The sequence below is a fragment of the Triturus cristatus genome, chromosome 8, assembly GCF_964204655.1.
Source record: "Triturus cristatus chromosome 8, aTriCri1.1, whole genome shotgun sequence".
Classification (NCBI taxonomy): Eukaryota; Metazoa; Chordata; class Amphibia; order Caudata; family Salamandridae; genus Triturus; species Triturus cristatus.
In genome coordinates, this window is record NC_140591.1 from 1,567,405,806 (window position 1) to 1,567,423,537 (window position 17,732).

Genomic DNA, 17,732 nt, shown 5'->3' on the forward strand with positions numbered 1-17,732 from the left:
GGAGCCTGCTAAGGAGTCAGACTGCTGGGCCAGGACCAGGGTCCATAAGAAGGTATCGGGGGTCACCACAATGGTGTGTAGGGTTCTCACCAGAAGAAGCAGGGGGGACAAAAGCAGGGAGTTCTCTAAAGGGCCTCAAACAAGTTCTAGGGCTCACATCCCCTTACTTAGAAGAAAAAGAAAGTGTTCCCAGGCACTAGGTCCACAGGGAAGGCACTCCTTAAGTGCTTTGATTGCCAACAGGAAGGGCGCTTGAAGGGAGAAGCCAAGTGTCCCAAGCAGGCACAGGCCCACACCGGTGGGCAGTCACTGGGGTTGGCTAGTGTATGACTTGGCGAGGAGATTGTCCCAGATAGTTTAAGGGACAATGCAGAGGTTACCTTACTGTCCTCGGATAATAGAGAGATGGTGCAGAAAACTCACATGCCTGACAATACTAGGAAGTATAGTCAGTGGGTCACCGTCAATGACCAGAGAGTGGAGGCTCCGAGAGACACAGGAGCCAGCATGACAATCATCAGGTGTCATCTGGTGTCTTCAGACAGGTAGTCCCTAATATGTTCCACCAAGTTGTTGCCACTGACAACCGTGAGAGTCACTATCCAGTGACTTTGGTTCCCTTATGAATGCGGGGGGGGTCTCAGGGTCCTTAAGGGTAGCTATGAGTCCATCCATGCCTGTGGATTGTCCGCTTGGAAATTACGTGTAGCATACTGCGTGGAAGGAGGTGGAGCTCAGGTCTCACTTGGAGATTGCTTGAGTGTGTGTGCCTGAACACACAGTCCATGGCAGCTCGACAGGGTGGTCAAGAGGATATGGAGCCTAGAAGAATGGACCAGGTAACTGCCAAAAAGAAGAAGAACAAGGTGCACAGGAAGCCTACCCCTGAGACTCTCACAGTCTGGGAGGATGCTGAACCTGAGGGGTATGCCCTGGTACTTACAGGCATGTATGTAGCCGAACTGGGGAACCTGCTTGAGCTGTCCAACTGGCAGCAGGAAGGGGTCCAGCAGGGAGGAATTCTGCAAGGCACAGAAGGAATGCATTACTCTTGTGGGTATGCGGCAGCAGGCTGATAACCATGCAGCTGTTGACGCCTCTGGCAAGCACCTGATGTACTGGGAGACTGGTTTCCTTTATAGTGAGCCTAAAGCTAGTAAGCTTGGTGAAACATGTGTGTTGATGGTACCTCAGTGCTACAGGACCTTCCTACTGGCTCATAATGTGCCACTGGCAGGTCACTTGGGGCAAGACAAGACCTTTGACAGACTTTTCTCCCACTTTTATTGGCCTCAAATAAGGAAGGCCTCACATGCGTACTGCAGGTCCTGTCCTACCTGCCATTCGAGTGGCAAGACAGGGGGGAAGTGTAAGCCTTGTCCTATTGTTAGCACCCCCTTTGAGAGGGTGGGCATCGAAATTATTGGGCCTCTTGACCTGAAGACAGCCATGGGCAACAGATTTGTGTGGTCTTGGAGGACCATGCCACGACGTACCCGGATGCTATCCCTCTGAGGACGGTGACTCTGCCTGCTGTGGCCAGGGCACTGATGGGGATCTTTCCCCATGTGGGTTTCACCATGGAGGTGGTATCTGACTGGGATACAAACTTCATGTCCAATTACATGAAGACCATGTGGGGTAACCTACAAGTTCTCTACTCCTTACCACCTCCAAACCAATTGGTTGGTTGAGAGATTTAACAAACCCTCAAAGTCATGATTATAGGCCTACTTGAACCTATGAAATATAAGTGGGTCTTCCTCCTGCCATGTCTCTTGTTTGCACACAGGGAGGTACTGCAGAAGAGCGTTGGCTTCAGTCACTTTAAGCTTCTGTATGGGCACCCTTTGAGAGGGCATCTCAGTTTGGTGAAGGAGGGCTGGGAGCAAGCTCACTGGAGAACCTCCCTGGATGTGGTTAACTATATGCTGGACCTTTCCAAGAAAACATCCCACTTCCAGAAACTCACTCAGAAGAATCTGGAAACCAGCCAGGACAAGAAATGCTTGATTGACCAGAATGCCACTCTAGTTGAGCTTCAGCCTGGCAAAATGTGTAGGTGATGGACCCCTTGGAGCCCTGACCTGTGCAGGATCACTGGTTTGGCCAATGAGATGCAGGAGTGTGAGAGCAATGCCACCTACCTGGTGGCTTCAAGACTCCTAGGAACCTCTTGAGGGTCCTACCTGGTGGCCTCAAGACTCCTAGGAACCCCTTGAGAGTCCTGCCTTTAATCACCTCAAGTCCCACTTTGAGGGGTCTGAAATGCTCTTGGTTAAAGATGATGGGGTAGAAGAGGAGAGTGAAAACCTTTTCCCATTCTCCTGTCTTCCAAGGAGCAGGATGGGTCAGTGAACAGTGCCTGCCTCTCCCATACACTGACCATAGGACAACAGAAAGACTACCGGCAGTTGCTGGGGAAATTTGCCACTTTGTTCTTCCTTACTACAGGACTCACTACATGGTGTACCCATGATATTGATACTGGGGACAGCACATCTGTGAAGAACAACATTTACAGGTTCTCAGATAAGGTGAGAGCCATCATTAAGGAGGCGGTCTCCAAGATGCTGGTGTTAGGAGTATTGAGCCAGCTTGTTCCAGCCCAGTTGTGTTGGTTCCCAAGGCTGCCAGTCCAGGAGTCCCCCCTGAACTTAGTTTATGTGTGGACCATAAACTTCATAGCTCTGTGGATGGGGTACACGTCATTTTTTGTGACCGCAGTGAGCTCAATGTGGTCACCAAGACTGACGCGCACCCCATCCCCAGAGATGACGAGCTCATAGACCAGCTTGGAGCTGCCAAGTTCATCACCATGTTTGACTTAATGTCTGGGTACTGGTAGATTGCCTTCACCAAGGGGTCACTTCCAGTTCCAGGTCATGCCCTTCGGGTTGAAGAACACCCTGCCACCTTCCAGGGGTTGATCAACCAGGCCCTGTCTGGGTTGAAGAACTTCAGTGCCAGCTACATAGACAACATTGTGGTCTTCAGCTCTAGCAGGAAGAAGCATCTGTACAACCACAGGGAAGCGCTTCAGGCTCTGCAGAGTGCAGGTCTAACTATCAAGGCCAATAAGTGCCTAATAGGACATGGTCCTGTGGTTTACTTGGGTCACCAAGTGGGAGGCAGAAAGGTACAGCCTTGACTATCAAGGCCAATAAGTGCCTAATAGGTACAGCCCATCCAAGTCAAAATTGGGACCATTCTGGCTTGGGAACCCCCAAAACCCAGACAGGAGTGAGAGCATTCTTAGGCCTCACTGGTTATCACAGGAGATTTGTCAAGGGGTATGGCAACATTGTTGCCCGCTTGAAAAAGCTGACTTAAAAAATCAGCCATGTCAGGTAGTTTGGTTGGAGGCATGTCAGAAAGCTTTTGACACCCTCAACGAGGCCATATGCACAACACCAGTGCTCAAGGCCCATGGCTGTGCTTTCAAGGCTAAACGAGGAAGGCCTAGATCAACCTGTAGCCTTAATCAGTAGGACATCACTTTCAAGGGAACAAAGATGGAGCACAATAGAATTGGAAGCCTTTGCTGTGGTCTGGGCACTGTAGAAGCTCCAGCCATACCTGTTTGGCACACAATTCTGGGTTCAACTTCAGACAGACCACAGACCTCTCAGATGTTTAATGAAAATGAGGGGTGAAAATGTCAATCTGTTGAGGTGGCCCATCTTCCTACAGGAAATTGACGTAACGGTGGAACACCATTCTGGAACAGACGATGCCCATGCTGATGGTTTCTTTAGTTTTTTCCACCTTAGTGAGGGGATCTCCCAATGGGTTTTATAGCCCTCCCTGCTTTCAGCTGGGGCGACATGTGTTAGACCTGGTATCCTTGGCGTTGTTTCCCTAACTTTTTTCCCTTTTGACCTCCTTGTAGGAGAGTAGGATCAGCTTCACATGTTTACCCCCACTTTTTGCTGGTGTTTCACTGTTTTTCGACTTTAGTCTGGCTGGGACCCTGCTATTCTGGACCCCAGCCTAGCTGCTTACTCTCTAAATTGATTGCATGTACTTTAGGTACACTCCAGATTGGATTCTGGGGTACCCTTATGAGTCCCTAGTATATGGTATACTATGTACCCAGGGCATAATTACCCTAGAGGCCTATCAGGGGCATGTAGTGTGCCACCCCTGTAAAGCCCTCCAAAATGACACCACAAGTCTGCTACTGCAGCCTGGGTAAGGTGGTGCATGCCCCCCTTACTGAGGTATAGGTTCACTATACCTCACCTTTCACTGCACATAGTAACCTATCAGTCACCCCTATGGCAGGCCTTATCAATCCTGAAGGCAGGGTGCTTGGTTATATGTTAAAGGGTGCCCAGGCATAAGATGAGCCCCTCTGCTGCCTTTGGAATCTCTTCTCCGGGGTTGTCAGTGGTGCAGCCTGACCATATACTCTTAAGTGCATTGTATCTAAAACGGTTAATGCTAACTTTGGACTGGCTGCACGGAAACATGTCTTGTTTGGTGTCAAAAACACCTTGGAATCATACCCCCACATGAGTTCTTGATGTGAGGATATAATCCCACCCTTCTAGAGGGAGAGACATGGCAGTACTGGTATACCCGGTGAAAATCTAAAAGAGCCCTGGCATCACAAAATGGATGCTGCAGCAACAGACACGGGTCTGGCCTCCTGCTGCTGACCAAAACTCCGGCAGGGGAGGCCTGGACAATAGGTTTCCTGTCACAGGGAGGTGTAACCACCTCCAAGACAGGCTTATGTGTATTGGGGCTGGGTGGGAGCACTCTCAGAGTGCTTTGAAGTCCTGCACTGGGGGCACATTTGGTGTCCCTGTGCATAGTCCAGCTCAAACCGGTTCAGGGGCTTCCAGCCCCTGCTCTGGCACGAAACTGGACAAAGGAAATGGGTGTAGCCACCCCTCTTTCCAAACCCTCCCATAGGTGGGTCCCTAGAGTTAGTCCAACCCCTTCCTTAGGCATAGGTAAGGAACCTCTGTAACCAGAATTTTAGATATCCCTGGACGAAACTCTGAAGCTGAATCCTGGAACTTCGATGCTCTACTAATGACTAGAGGTCTGAAGAAATCTCCCTTGGGGTCAAGAAGTGACTCCCCTGCTTGGCAGACACCAACAAACATTTTGCCGGTCTGCATTTCCGAAGCTAGCGCCGGACTCCAAAGTATTTGCAGCCCAGGAAGAGGATTTCCAGACATCTCAGAGGCTGACCCGAGTCCCCAGCAAAGCTGAGACCCGCAGCCCTCGTGAGTTGCGTGAAACTGGAACTCCTGGTCACTGTGCACTTTTGCAAGTGCATTGACTTCTCGACGTCTCTTGAAGATGTGCTTGGGCTTATTTGTAGCCCCCACCTAGAAACAAAAACCAAAGATTGCCAGCCAAGTGACCCGTGGGCCGCCATTTTGTGTTTCGTCTCGAGGTCCCTTCGCGATCCCTGGTCCGTCGACTGGTGGGTCCCTCAGGGGGTAACTTTAAATTTCCTTGGGCTTCCCTTGTTGCTCCAAATGTGCCCTGACTCCCTACCAAGTCCCTCAGACCTTGCTGGTCTGCACCGAAGCATCTTTCTCTTTTCTGCGTGGGTTGCTGTTGCCTAGGCTTGTTGTGTCCAATCCGGGCACCGACACTGCAGCACTCAACATCCTTCATGGGAAAGCTCAAATCCAGCTCCCGGTTGTCCTCGACACCTCCTGGTCCTCGTGGCTGAAGAGTCAAGCTTCACCTCCTTCACCTGAAATCACCCGACATCGGTGGGCATCTGCCTATCACCTTCCTGGTCACTGGCTAGTGACCCAGACTCTGTCCCCTCTGCTTTCAGGTTCTTCTTGACTCCGATCCATGCTTGGATCTCTTCGGACACTTTGCATCTTCCCGGCAGCAGCACTTCTTTGCCAGCTCCCATTGAAATCGATGACGCGACCCGACACCATTTGACACTATGCACCCGGCTTCCCTGGGTGAGGTAACTTGAGAACTCTGGTGCTCCAAGGGTGCTGACCCTAGAACTTCCTAAGTCCCAAAGGGTTTGGTCCTGTCTCGTTTCTAAGTGTCCTTAATCTTTAAAATTCCAACCGCGACTTTCCCCATAGAAGCTAACTGGAGTTCGCGGCTGTGTTCTCACACTGCACACGGCACCCTGTGTCACTACCTTGGGTGGTTCCTTGGGGTCCCAATGATTCTACAGGCTCTAGGCCTTGTGTCTAGTTAAGTCGTGGTTCTTATACCACTATTTTAGTATATGGTTTGGCTCGACCCTAGGGCCTGAAGTGTATTTGTGCTTATGACTGTGATATTTGAAGTGTAACTTATGTGTTTTGACCTCTAGTCTCATAAAGAGTCTAGGAGGGTGTGTTTAGAAATAAATGCATATATTTTATATATATACCTAGTGTGATTGTCTTTCATTTAGGCACTCAAGAGATTATAGACTGGTAAAACAAGCTGCTTTAAATTCCTTCAAGACTTAGCCTGAAGGCTGCTCTCCATAGCTACCACTAGGATAGCTTTCAATAAAGGTTGTCTTTAACCTATAACCAATAAGGAGCTGTTTGGACTGGTACAGGATGCCCACTATATCTTGTGGACAGCATATACCAGGCCAACTTCTCACACTCTGGTTTAGCTAACTTCATTTTTGCTACCTTTAGGACTCTGGGCACTTTACCACTGCTGGCCAGTGCTAAAGTGCATGTGCTCTTGACTTAAAACATGGCAACATTGACTTATCCACAATTGGCATATTTAATTTACTTATAAATCCCCAGTAATGTACACTACAAGTACCCAGGGCCTAAAAATTAAATGATAATATTGAGCCTGCAGCACTGATTGTGCCACCCACTTCAGTAGTTATTTAAACATGTCTTAAGTGTGCCATTGCAGAGCCTGTGTGTGCAGTTTTAAACTGCCATGTCGACCTTGCAAGTTAAACCTCTTGCCAGGCCCAAGCGTACTTTTTTAATACATAAAAGCAAACCCTAAGGTAGGCCCAGGATAGCCCCAAGGGCAGGGTGCAGTGTATTTGAAAATTAGGGCATGCACTTGTAAGTTTGACATGTCCTGGTAGTGCAGATCTATTAAATTATATTTTTCTCTACTGCCTGGTCTATCTCTCCCATAGGTTAACATAGTGATTACCTTCTTAAATTTTATAAGTGTAATTTACAATTTAGAAAAAAGATATTTTGAGTTTGTTATCTGTGGGCTCACAACTTAAATTCACGACTTACAACTTAAAATAGGATTTTAAGTTGTAAGTCTGAAAATGCCATTTTTAGAAAGTTGTTATGCAAACAAATGATGGAGGGAATGCTGAATAAACCATGCATTCACTCCCAATCAAGGGACCCGGGGTAAACCCATTGTTGTTTTGCTCACCATGCCACCCCTGTTTAGCCCCAGCCACATGCAAATCAGTGTTCACCCTGCTCCTCATGGGAACAGTCTAGCCTGAACTGCCAAGCTAAGTCCTCTCTGGAGTGGAAACAAGCATCCTGGGACCGGTTTCGGTGTATTACCCCTCATCATCCAAGCTAGCTTGAATCCAGAGGCACAGTGAGAAAGTTGGCATTCTCTTACTTTAATCATTCTGTGGCTCTGCCTTTCTCTGAATACACGTCTGGGGTGTGTGACAGCTGGCCTTTTTGCATTCTTTCTAGACAGCCACACAAAAAGGAAGCTTAGGTGTGCCTGATGGGCCATCCACATCCTGATGGGATTCTGGGTAAGCCTGGGCGGAGTTCAGTTCACAGAGTTCTGCTACCCGGATCTCTGCAAAGTGCAAAAAAACTCTGCTGCACTACGTGGAGCTCCGCAAGCGGCAGAGTGTGTTGGATAAATGCTGTACGTGGGGATTTTCAGTGCCAGGTGCTTGTCTGCACTGTGCAATCATCGCGAATGGCACCATGCACAGCGCAAGCGGGCACTGCTTCCTTTCTGCCGCTCAAGTAGATTTTTACTCAAGCGGCAGCTTTCTCAATGAGAGCGGACAGTTTCTCAATGCAAGCATACGCGACCACTCGCAATGAGAAATCTGACCGCCTGCATTTAGAAATCTCATTGGGATGTTGATTTTCCATGCTTGCGCTTGTCAACTTGATGTTGACGATCGCTAGCAAGGAAAAAACTCACTGGTAGGTGGATCTTCCTCACTCACACTTGCTAACTTGACATTGACGAATGCGAGTGAGGGAAAAAACTCTGCTCCGCCATGCGGAGCAGATTTTTCAGAACACCCTGGGCTCTGCGTAACATAGAGTCAGAAATCTCTGCAAACTCCACAAGCGGAGCGGAGTTCACCACCCAGACTTAATTCTGGGTAGATTGGGTGGGAGGAACTGAGACTTGCACATGAATGAGCTGTGCCTTTTCTCACAAAATGAGCTACATTCCCCCCTGTAGTGAGTATGGAGCCAGGGCAGGAAAGGCAGAAATGTTGTATTCTTCAAAGACACAACTGGGTATAAGTACTTGACCGCTGACACCAACAACTCAGTACACTTCTGGACCTAAGGATGTTCTGCCAGGTAGAAGGCTTCTTGTACTAATGAAAGGACTGCCACTCTGCAGGACTCCTCTGGACTTTGCTGGTCTCCTGCTTAGTTGTGCTTGCCCTGCTGGATGCTGCCCTCCTTGCCTGGAGGTGAGACGGACTGGACCTGCATCTCTACACCCCGAGAACCAAAGTCACTCCAGGGGCTTGCTGGCTCGTCTCCTATTTTGAAGTCTCAGGGACATCAAACACTTCCGACAACCTACCTAAAGCCTCTGAACTCTGCCTACTGTGAGTCCTACCCTGTCAAGTGGTGCCACTACAGTCCTGGGCCATTGGAAGTTGATTTTTCTGGCTGGCTTCTGCTAAAATACACGCATTTTCGTTGTTGCGGCAGTCAGAACCGACGGATCTCACCTCGACGCGATGCATTGCCGCCAAAGATAAAGACATCGCATCGCAGGCTGTTTGGCTCGACAACGACAGAGAAGGGTTTGATGAAGATGCATCTCCGACTGCACAGATCGGAACCAACGCATCGCATACATCCAAATGGATCAACATCATTGCATCTCCTCCTCTGCTCCTTGCATTGGGTCTCAAACTTCAGTGCATTCCCCCATCCAAGGCACTTTTTCAGCGGAACAAGGTTGGTCCTTGTATCTGAGCCACAGTCTATTGTGATTGGCCTGAACTTTTGGATTTGCCCCGGTCAAACGTGACCAGATAGCCCTGGTTGACGCTTTATTTTTCTAAGCACTATAGCTCTGGATATTCTTTAAAAAATCATATCTCTGGGTCTACTCATTAGATTATTGTCACTTTAGTCTTGTTCTGTTCATTAAAGTAAGCTCTGCTTTTCTAACATGATGTGGATTAGTTTTTGTGTGTGTTTTTTACTTTACACTTTCCCTCTTAATTTAAGCTTAACTGCTCTATTCCAAGCAACCAGAGAGTGAGCACAGGTTAATTTAGGTTGTGTATCTGAATTACCCTGACTAGGGTTGTGGTCCCTACTTGGGGCAGGGTGCATACCTCTGCTACTAAAGACCCAATTTCTACCACTGCATTGTTCTCTCTCCTCTTCCTCCCTCCCTGCTGGAGAGTAATGTGAGTCAGGTACAGGCCACCAAGCAAGAATGCTTTATTTGCTGCTCAGCACAATCAGAGGACCTAGTGCATCATGCTGGCACACAGCCCATAACCTAAAGGAAGTCATGGGAGCACCACAACAAGTAAGTCTGAGGTACGTGGACAGTTGCGGAGCTCCAGTCATATTGACTGTCATGGATGTCACAGTTCTTTGGAACTTCTTGGTACTAGCCCTGTGTGGGTATTATATTTGGGATGAATTATGGGACATCTTCTTCCACCTGTGTCAGTTCTGCCTCTACCATGGAGACACATTCAGGCCTCTGGATCTCACTTGCAGTCTCTTTATGTTGGTCATGGCTGTGTTCTTGTGTTAATATTGTTTTACCTCACTTGAGTTCTCCACATTCTTTGGTCGTTGCACCTTCTGAATAGTGTATTCTTTGTGCAGGAACATCTTCAGTGTCTCTCCTGAGAAAATAGGCAGCCTCCTCACTTAAAGGAGGATACAGTTGTCCCTTAATGGCAAGTACAGTGAATTTTTCTCAGGTTCCTGGTTGTGTACATGGCAAGGGGAGACACTCAAAGCAATCTCCTGGCACCAAAGGTGTGAAACTCCTGATTTCTGGTTAGGAATCTTGGCACTTGGGCTGGAAGTTACTCTTCATCATGTTATCCAAGTTGCAGAGAGTACTTGGGTATTTTAGCAGTTGTGTTATGTGACGGGTTCTGGGTAGTTTCATATTTTTGTGAACTCTATGCATACTGATCTAAGCATGGTCTATGTGAAAAATGGGAACAGAAAACGGGTGAGACCTGGGAGTCTCCTCACCCAAGCATTGAAAGACAAGAGAAAACAGGAAAGAACAGCTACCTGCAGGGGCTGAACTCTCCCAGCGAACAATGGGTCATGAACTGGCAGGAGAACTTCCCAGGCTCCATGCAACCTTCTGCCTACTTTGTTAGTTTAAGCAACACTTCCTGGTCCAGGCTGACCTACTAAAAGAGATCTTTTGAAACTTCTTGGGAGAGCACTGCAACATACATTTGGAGTCTGAGCTCTTCCTTCAAACCTCCCTTTAATACATAACACAGATTGTTCCTGTTACAAAATGGAACCAAAAGTGGCTGCAGCTAAACACACTGAGTCATATCATCAAGAATGGCGATAACATTATCGCTGGTTTAGCGGCAGGAAACTGCTGCTAAAGCGGTGATAAGGGGCTTGATAATATGCCCTTGTGAATTCCAATAGAAGCCCAGGTTTGATGTCCTTCACACCAGAACCTGAGCTTCTATTGGAATTCACAATGGCATATTATCAAGCCCCTTATCACCGCTTTAGCGGCAGATTCCTGCCGCTAAACCGGCGATAATGTTTTAGCCTTTCTTGATAATATGGCCCACTGTATCACTGTCCACAAACATTTAACACACAAAGACAATAAATGCACAGGCAATATCCATATATCTTCCTCAGACATACACAAACTCAGTTCCCCTTATCGATGGGAGAAAGTTGAACATGTTCAAAAGCGGGAGAGGCAGGTAGCCTTCTTTTCCAAAGCAGACAACAGGAAAAGTATTTGCTCTGCAACATGATCTCTTTGCTGCCTTGACTGTTAGTCCTCCATAGCCTGGGGAGATGGCAGTAATCAATCTGGCTTGGAGAATGGGAGGTGCAGTTGCTTCCTCCAACCACAGAGCCTCATTCCGTTGCACAAAAACACTTCACTACTCACATGATTATTGAGTGTGCTGAGATGTGGGTTAAAAACACTACCCCTTGCTATAGGACAGGAGTGTTTGCTCTCCTGATTCATGCAGGGGTACTTTTTAGGTCCCAACAAATCTCCTTAGAAATTGAGGATGATCCTTAGTATTGAAGGGAGCTTTGTGCCTACTCTTCAGCATTTTTTTAAGTGCACCTTCCATGGTACTGTGCTACATACCCATCCCCCTACAAGCCAAGAGCCCCTTTAGAAAGCACTTAAACCAAACGTTGTGCTATAAAGATTAACCAACACCATTCCAGTCCATGCATGCAAGCAACCACATTACACAGAAGATGAGGAAAAAGATGATGATGATGAAGATATATTTATAGAGTGCACAGATGCTCCTAGAAGTGTTCCAAAACTAGTCTAGCAGTAAGTAGATAATTACAGAGTGAATAGCCAAGTTTTAATCTCTTTTCTAAAGGCTAGTTCTGACCTTTCCTGGCATAGATGCAGCGGGAGAGAATTTCATGCAGATAGACCTACAAAGGAAAAAGAGCATCTGCCAGTCCTTCTCCTTCTCACTCTAGGCACTCTAGTTAAGGCAGTTCATAGCCACACTAGAAGCAACAATTGACTGTATAAATAGCAGTGACATTTACTATATAACTTCTGAACATGAGCGTAATGCCTCACTGATTCCCAAACAGTGATCTGAGGTGGCTGAAGTGCCTGAGGTCTGACCTTTGTGTAGGCTCTAATTTCAAATGTGCCTCCTTTTCTAAATATACCCCTATATCCTATCTCTAGATCTCTCTCTATACATGACTCCTGGGGTCTATGTATCAACTCACTCAATGAAGTAATTTTAATGTAACTCTTCGAGTAATTTGTCAGTATTATTCAGGCAGAGGCCCGCTTGTCTTCCAATCATGTTTAGTTTCTTGTACAAGAGGGTTGTCAATAAATCCTGTATCTGGGCATCTACAGGTCTCTAATAGTTTGTGTTCTTTGCCATCTAGAACCTCTCCTCTGCGGGTATTTAAGTATCTGATCCCTGTGAGTTGCACTGCAGTTAATAGACGTCATTGTTTAAATGTCGCGGAATGGATGAAACTCAGCCGTCTCAAACTGAACTCAGACAAGACGGAGGTCCTCATCCTCGGACCATCCCCATCCGTCTGGGACGACTCCTGATGGCCCACAGCACTGGGCACCACGCCGACACCCATGAACCACGCACACAACCTGGGATTCATCCTGGACTCCTCCCTCATGATGACCAAGCAAGTCAACGCCATCTCATCCTCATGCTTCAACACCCTGCGCATGCTCCGAAAGATCTTCGGGTGGATCCCTACCGAAACCAGAAAGACGGTCACCCAGGCCCTCATCACCAGCCCACTGGACTACGGGAACGCCCTCTACGCAGGAACCACAGACAAACTTCAGAAAAGGCTCCAGCGCATACAGAATGTAATGTAATGTAATGTAAAAAGAATTTATAAAGCGCAACTAACAGCAGACGGTTTCTTGGCGCTGGGGGCAGAGAGAAAGAGAACAGAACAGTCCAGGGGGCTAGGAGATTCTAATTGTAAGCTATACGGAACAAATGGGTTTTCAGAAGAGACCTAAAATGGATTAAAGGGGAAGCCAGTCTCAGACTTAATGGAAGGGCGTTCCAGAAGGAAGGGGCAAGAAATGAGAACCTTAGTCCTCCATGTTTTTTACGTTTGAAAGTAGGGATTTGAAGTAGGGCCAGGTAAGAAGAATGAAGATTGCGGGAAGGGACGTATGGGCGCAGAAGTGAAGAAATAAACAGGGGACCTGTACCAACAAGGGACTTAAAAATAATACAGCCCAGTTTAAATTTGCACCGCTCAGTGATGGGGAGCCAGTGGAGAGATTTCAGAAGAGGGCGTACGTGCTGGTGTTTGGGTTGGTAGTAAATGAGCCGTGCTGCCTGGTTCTGGACCAGTTGGAGCCTCTTTAGTTGGTATACAGGTAGACCAACATAGAGAGAGTTGGCATAATCCAACCTGGAGATAACAAGTGCCAGTATTACCAGGGTAAGGGCCTCGGTGGTCAGGAAGCGGGCAATCTTACGAATTTTTCTCAGTTGAAAAAAGCTAGAGGACACCACCGCACTGATCTGTGATTTCATTGAGAGATCATTGCTGATGATGATCCCGAGGCTCTTCACTGAGCTGACGGGGTTAGGGGGGGTGCCCAACCTGGAGGGCCAAAAGGTGGAATTCCAAGGGTTGACTATGGCCCAGACAAGCAGAAGTTCAGTCTTGTCGGGGTTAAGCTTCAGATGGTTCACCCCCATCCAGTCGCTGATGTGACAAAGAGTGGATTGGATATTGTCAATGGACTGGGCCGTGGAATTAATGTTGAAAACCAGCTGGATGTCATCCGCATAATTAAACGCGGTGACACCACTGCCTTGTAGCGAGCGGATAAGGGGGGTGAGATATAAATGAAAAAGGAGAGGGGAGAAGGAAGATCCCTGCGGGACACCACAGGTTAGCTTAACCTCATCCGCAGAGAACTGAGAGAGCCGGACCGCCTGATGGCGGTTGCTCAAGAAGGAGCGGATCCAGGCCAACGCAGGGCCCTGGATGCCGGCCTCCCCAACATAATGCATCCGCACGACTTGTCCTCGACATCCCTTGCCGCAGCCATATATCTGCCCACCTGAGAGAACTGCACTGGCTTCCCGTCAGCAAAAGGATCACCTTTAGGCTCCTCGCCCACGCTCACAAAGCGCTCCACAACACGGGCCCCGAATACCTCAACAGCCACCTCACGTTCCACACTCCAATCCGCCAGCTCCGCTCCGCCAGCCTCGCCCTCGCCAGCGTACCACGGATTTGCAGAACCACCTCCGGAGGAAGATCATTCTCTTACCTGGCTGCCAAGACGTGGAACTCCCTACCCACCCACCTTTGACTGACCCAGGACCATCTCACCTTCAGGAAACACCTCAAGACCTGGCTTTTTGAGCAGTAGCAGCACCCCCCCCCCCCTCCCCTCGGCGCCTTGAGACCCTCACGGGTGAGTAGCGCACTCTATAAATGTATTGATTGATTGATTGATTGTTTAATATCTCAACATTTATGTCATCCTCGTGGTTGTGTGTGATTTCTTAGGTCACTTTTAAATCTGTTCTCTCCCTATTTTATGTGCACATCTTTCTTAAAAGGCTTTTTGTAGTTTATTTATATTTGCTGCAACTGTTCTATTTTAAATTTAAGTCTTTCTTTAATAGATGACTAGTACTGCAAGTCATTCTCCTGTAATACTCTCAGTGTGGTTTACTGTTTGAAGAATTTCCCATTCTCCAAACTTGCTATTTCCCTATTCCATTTCATGCAGGGGAACCGCAGGGTTTACTACTGCAAAGCCTCAGCTGATTCCACTACTGGAACTTTCTGACCTCACAGTCTGTCCACCAGTGGGTACCAGTTCACAAGTAAGGTTGCCTTGCCTTATTCAGGGCAAGGCAGGAGTCACTTACCTCCTGTGTAGAAGCACCATCTTCGATTGGTAGTTCGAGAGAGGAGATCAACAGATAGGTCCCTGCATGGTGGAACTAATCTCCTTGGACATCAGGGTCAATAACGTCTGTTTTCAGACTTTGATATCAGTGGCTGTCATGAAGGCAATGGGATCCCTGATGCAGTGACAGACATTTCTAAATAGGATGGTGATCCTCCATCAGGGAAGTGGTGGCCATATCCATCACTGACCTGATGGGCCAGCAGTCCTAAGCTCAACATTAAATTACCCTCTCTGTCTCCAGGATTGAGGTGTGCTTCTGTTTGTTAGTACAAGGTTTTTCTACCCTATCGCTCAATCTATGTCTTATGGTGCTTTCTTCTACTACTATCAATGTTTATATCTCACCATGTTGAGGATTTTCCTACTGTAACTACAGAAAATCTGTATACTCCTTCATCATTATGATAGAAATGGGAGAGTCAATTGGAGGATGGAACAGTGGCAAAGCAAATGCTGTGCTGAGTGGAGGAAGGCTAAGCAAGATTGTGGCCAGTATACAAGACGTTTGGTTGGGGATCTAATAATTCAGTGAGGAGTGGCTTAGCAGATAAAGAGGGAAAGAAGGCGAATAGCCAGTGGCATTGAGAACATCTCTGTAATGATGTGCTCAAATGAAGACAATACTATTACATTCCTAGGCACATTACATGATTGCAGCATTTCATGGGAGGCTGGAGCAGGGAAGCCAATGTACACTGAGGCAGTGAGATGGTAATTATAGTAGGCTCCTTGCTAGCATACAATCTATAGGATATGTAGGCCTCTATCAGAAGTGGAGAGACTACGAAGGTTGAGGTAGGGAGTATGGGGATAGATCATCAGGGCTGATGATGAGGCGTAATAGAGACTGAGCTGTAAGGGACAGGTCCTTTGGAGAATTATGTGGTGACAAATACTGATGTACGAAGGCCTTTTAAGGGTGGAAGATATTTCTTGGACATTTTGCCTAAATCTGATATCTCTAAAAGTAAGGAGAGACGAAGAACACCAGTGAAGCCATCTGGAGAAAAGGCAGGGTAAAAGGAGGCTGAAGAAGACCTGTTTGGGAGGGAGGGCTGCACAACTAGGATGGGATGAGAAACTATGCAGCAGGGTAATTGCTTAAAAAGCATTGTGAACCATTCTACACCTCTACAACTAGAACTTGACATAGGACAGTCAAAGAAAAATATATGATTTCTGCTGCATTTGTGGCCTGATAGAAATTAAAGATTGCTTTGACTAACCATATCTTTATGTTTTTCAAATTCTAGGTCATTCTGAGGCAGCATTCAAAGACATCATGACCAATTTCAACTACAGCATCTTTGAACCACCCACATTCTTCCTGATGAGCTTTCCAGTGGAAAGTGCTGCAATCTTCTGGATTTCTCCTCTGCTGTGCTTAGTATATCTTCTCTCTATTATGGGAAATGGCCTCATTTTTTACATCATTAAGACAGACAACCAACTCGTTGAGCCTATGTATCTTCTTCTGTCAATGCTTGCAGCCACTGATTTGGGCTTGGCTCTCTCTACCTCACCCACAGTGCTTAGCGTGTTTTGGTTTAATTTCAGAAAAATACATTTTTATCCCTGCATGATTCAGTTGTTCTTTATACAGACACTGTGCTCAATGGAGTCCGCCATTTTAGTGGGCATGGCATTTGATCGCTATGTTGCGATATGTAATCCTCTGAGATATAACTCAATATTACAACCAATGATTGCCAAAGTTGGAGTGGTTGCTATAACAAGAGGGGTGATCCTCATGTTTCCACAACCTTTTTTGCTGAAACGGCTTCCATACTGTGGTAAAGATGCTCTCTCTCATGCCTTTTGCTACCATCCTGATATAATGAAGCTCGCCTGTGCGGATATTACCATCAACAATAAATATGGCATGTTCGTAGTACTCTCCAGCTACCCTTTTGACTCATTCTTTATCTTGTTGTCATATGTGATGATTCTGAAAACTGTTTGGAGCAAAGAACAGCATATAGAAAGCTGGAAGGCCCTGCACACTTGCATCAGCCATCTCTGTGTTGTCCTCCTCTTTTACATCCCACTGATAGGTTTGACATTGGCCCATAGGTATGGGCAGAGGGATTCAATTCTGCTGCTTGTCATGATGGGTGGAGTCTTCCTTGTGATACCACCAGCACTTAACCCAGTTGTTTACAGCATGAAAACAAAACAGATCCGTAATGCACTTCGTAAACAAATCTGTGCAAAACAGATTGAGAACTTCAGCAGTAACCATGACTGAAATCATGGGAATGACCAGGTTACTTACCAGTTATCTTCATTACTCCAAGTCCTGGTCTTCCTCAATACAGTCCTTACATGTATTGCATGTTCTCTTGTGGTGAAGTTACATAGGCCCTGGGCACAAACACTTCCATTTAACATGTTCATCTTTAAAGTTGACATCTTTTTAAACAATTACTTTTAGCACACATTTGCTGGTGTGCCAATATGAAAGTGTACTCAGAAAAGACTTGCTTACAATTATGTATCGCGGTAGACACATTATCATAACTTAAAACATTATGTTCAAGACCCGGTACATTGCGCACACAGGACTTGTTTGTTGGTGTCTGTTCAGTGACAGCTTTGGGTGCATAGAATCAACAAGGACAGTCGGACCAGAACTTAGGCACAGAACAAATGGGTTTTGTTTCATTATATAAACTGCACCCAGTCTTTCTTTATCCAGAAGAGTCTTTTGATGGGTTGGTGAAGTCTCTTTATGCCTGAATTCTAGCCTAGCTGAATCTGATCACGATCCTGAGAGGGGCGGTGGCCCATTCTACACCAGACTAGCTACCAGATGACACACGCATGCAGGTAAATGGGGAGTCAGACCACTCTAAGGTATCTGGCATGAC

General features: G+C 47.0%; 1 protein-coding gene across 1 annotated transcript; it reads left to right on the forward strand.

The window, feature by feature from the left end:
- Positions 1 to 785: 785 nt before the first annotated feature.
- Positions 786 to 17,110, forward strand: LOC146806180 (olfactory receptor 51G2-like). Its single transcript, XM_085623885.1, has 3 exons — positions 786 to 925; positions 1,793 to 2,058; positions 16,116 to 17,110. Exons 1-3 carry the CDS (start codon positions 786 to 788, stop codon positions 17,108 to 17,110), a joined length of 1,401 nt encoding a protein of 466 aa, XP_085480011.1.
- The last annotated feature ends 622 nt before the right edge of the window (positions 17,111 to 17,732 follow it).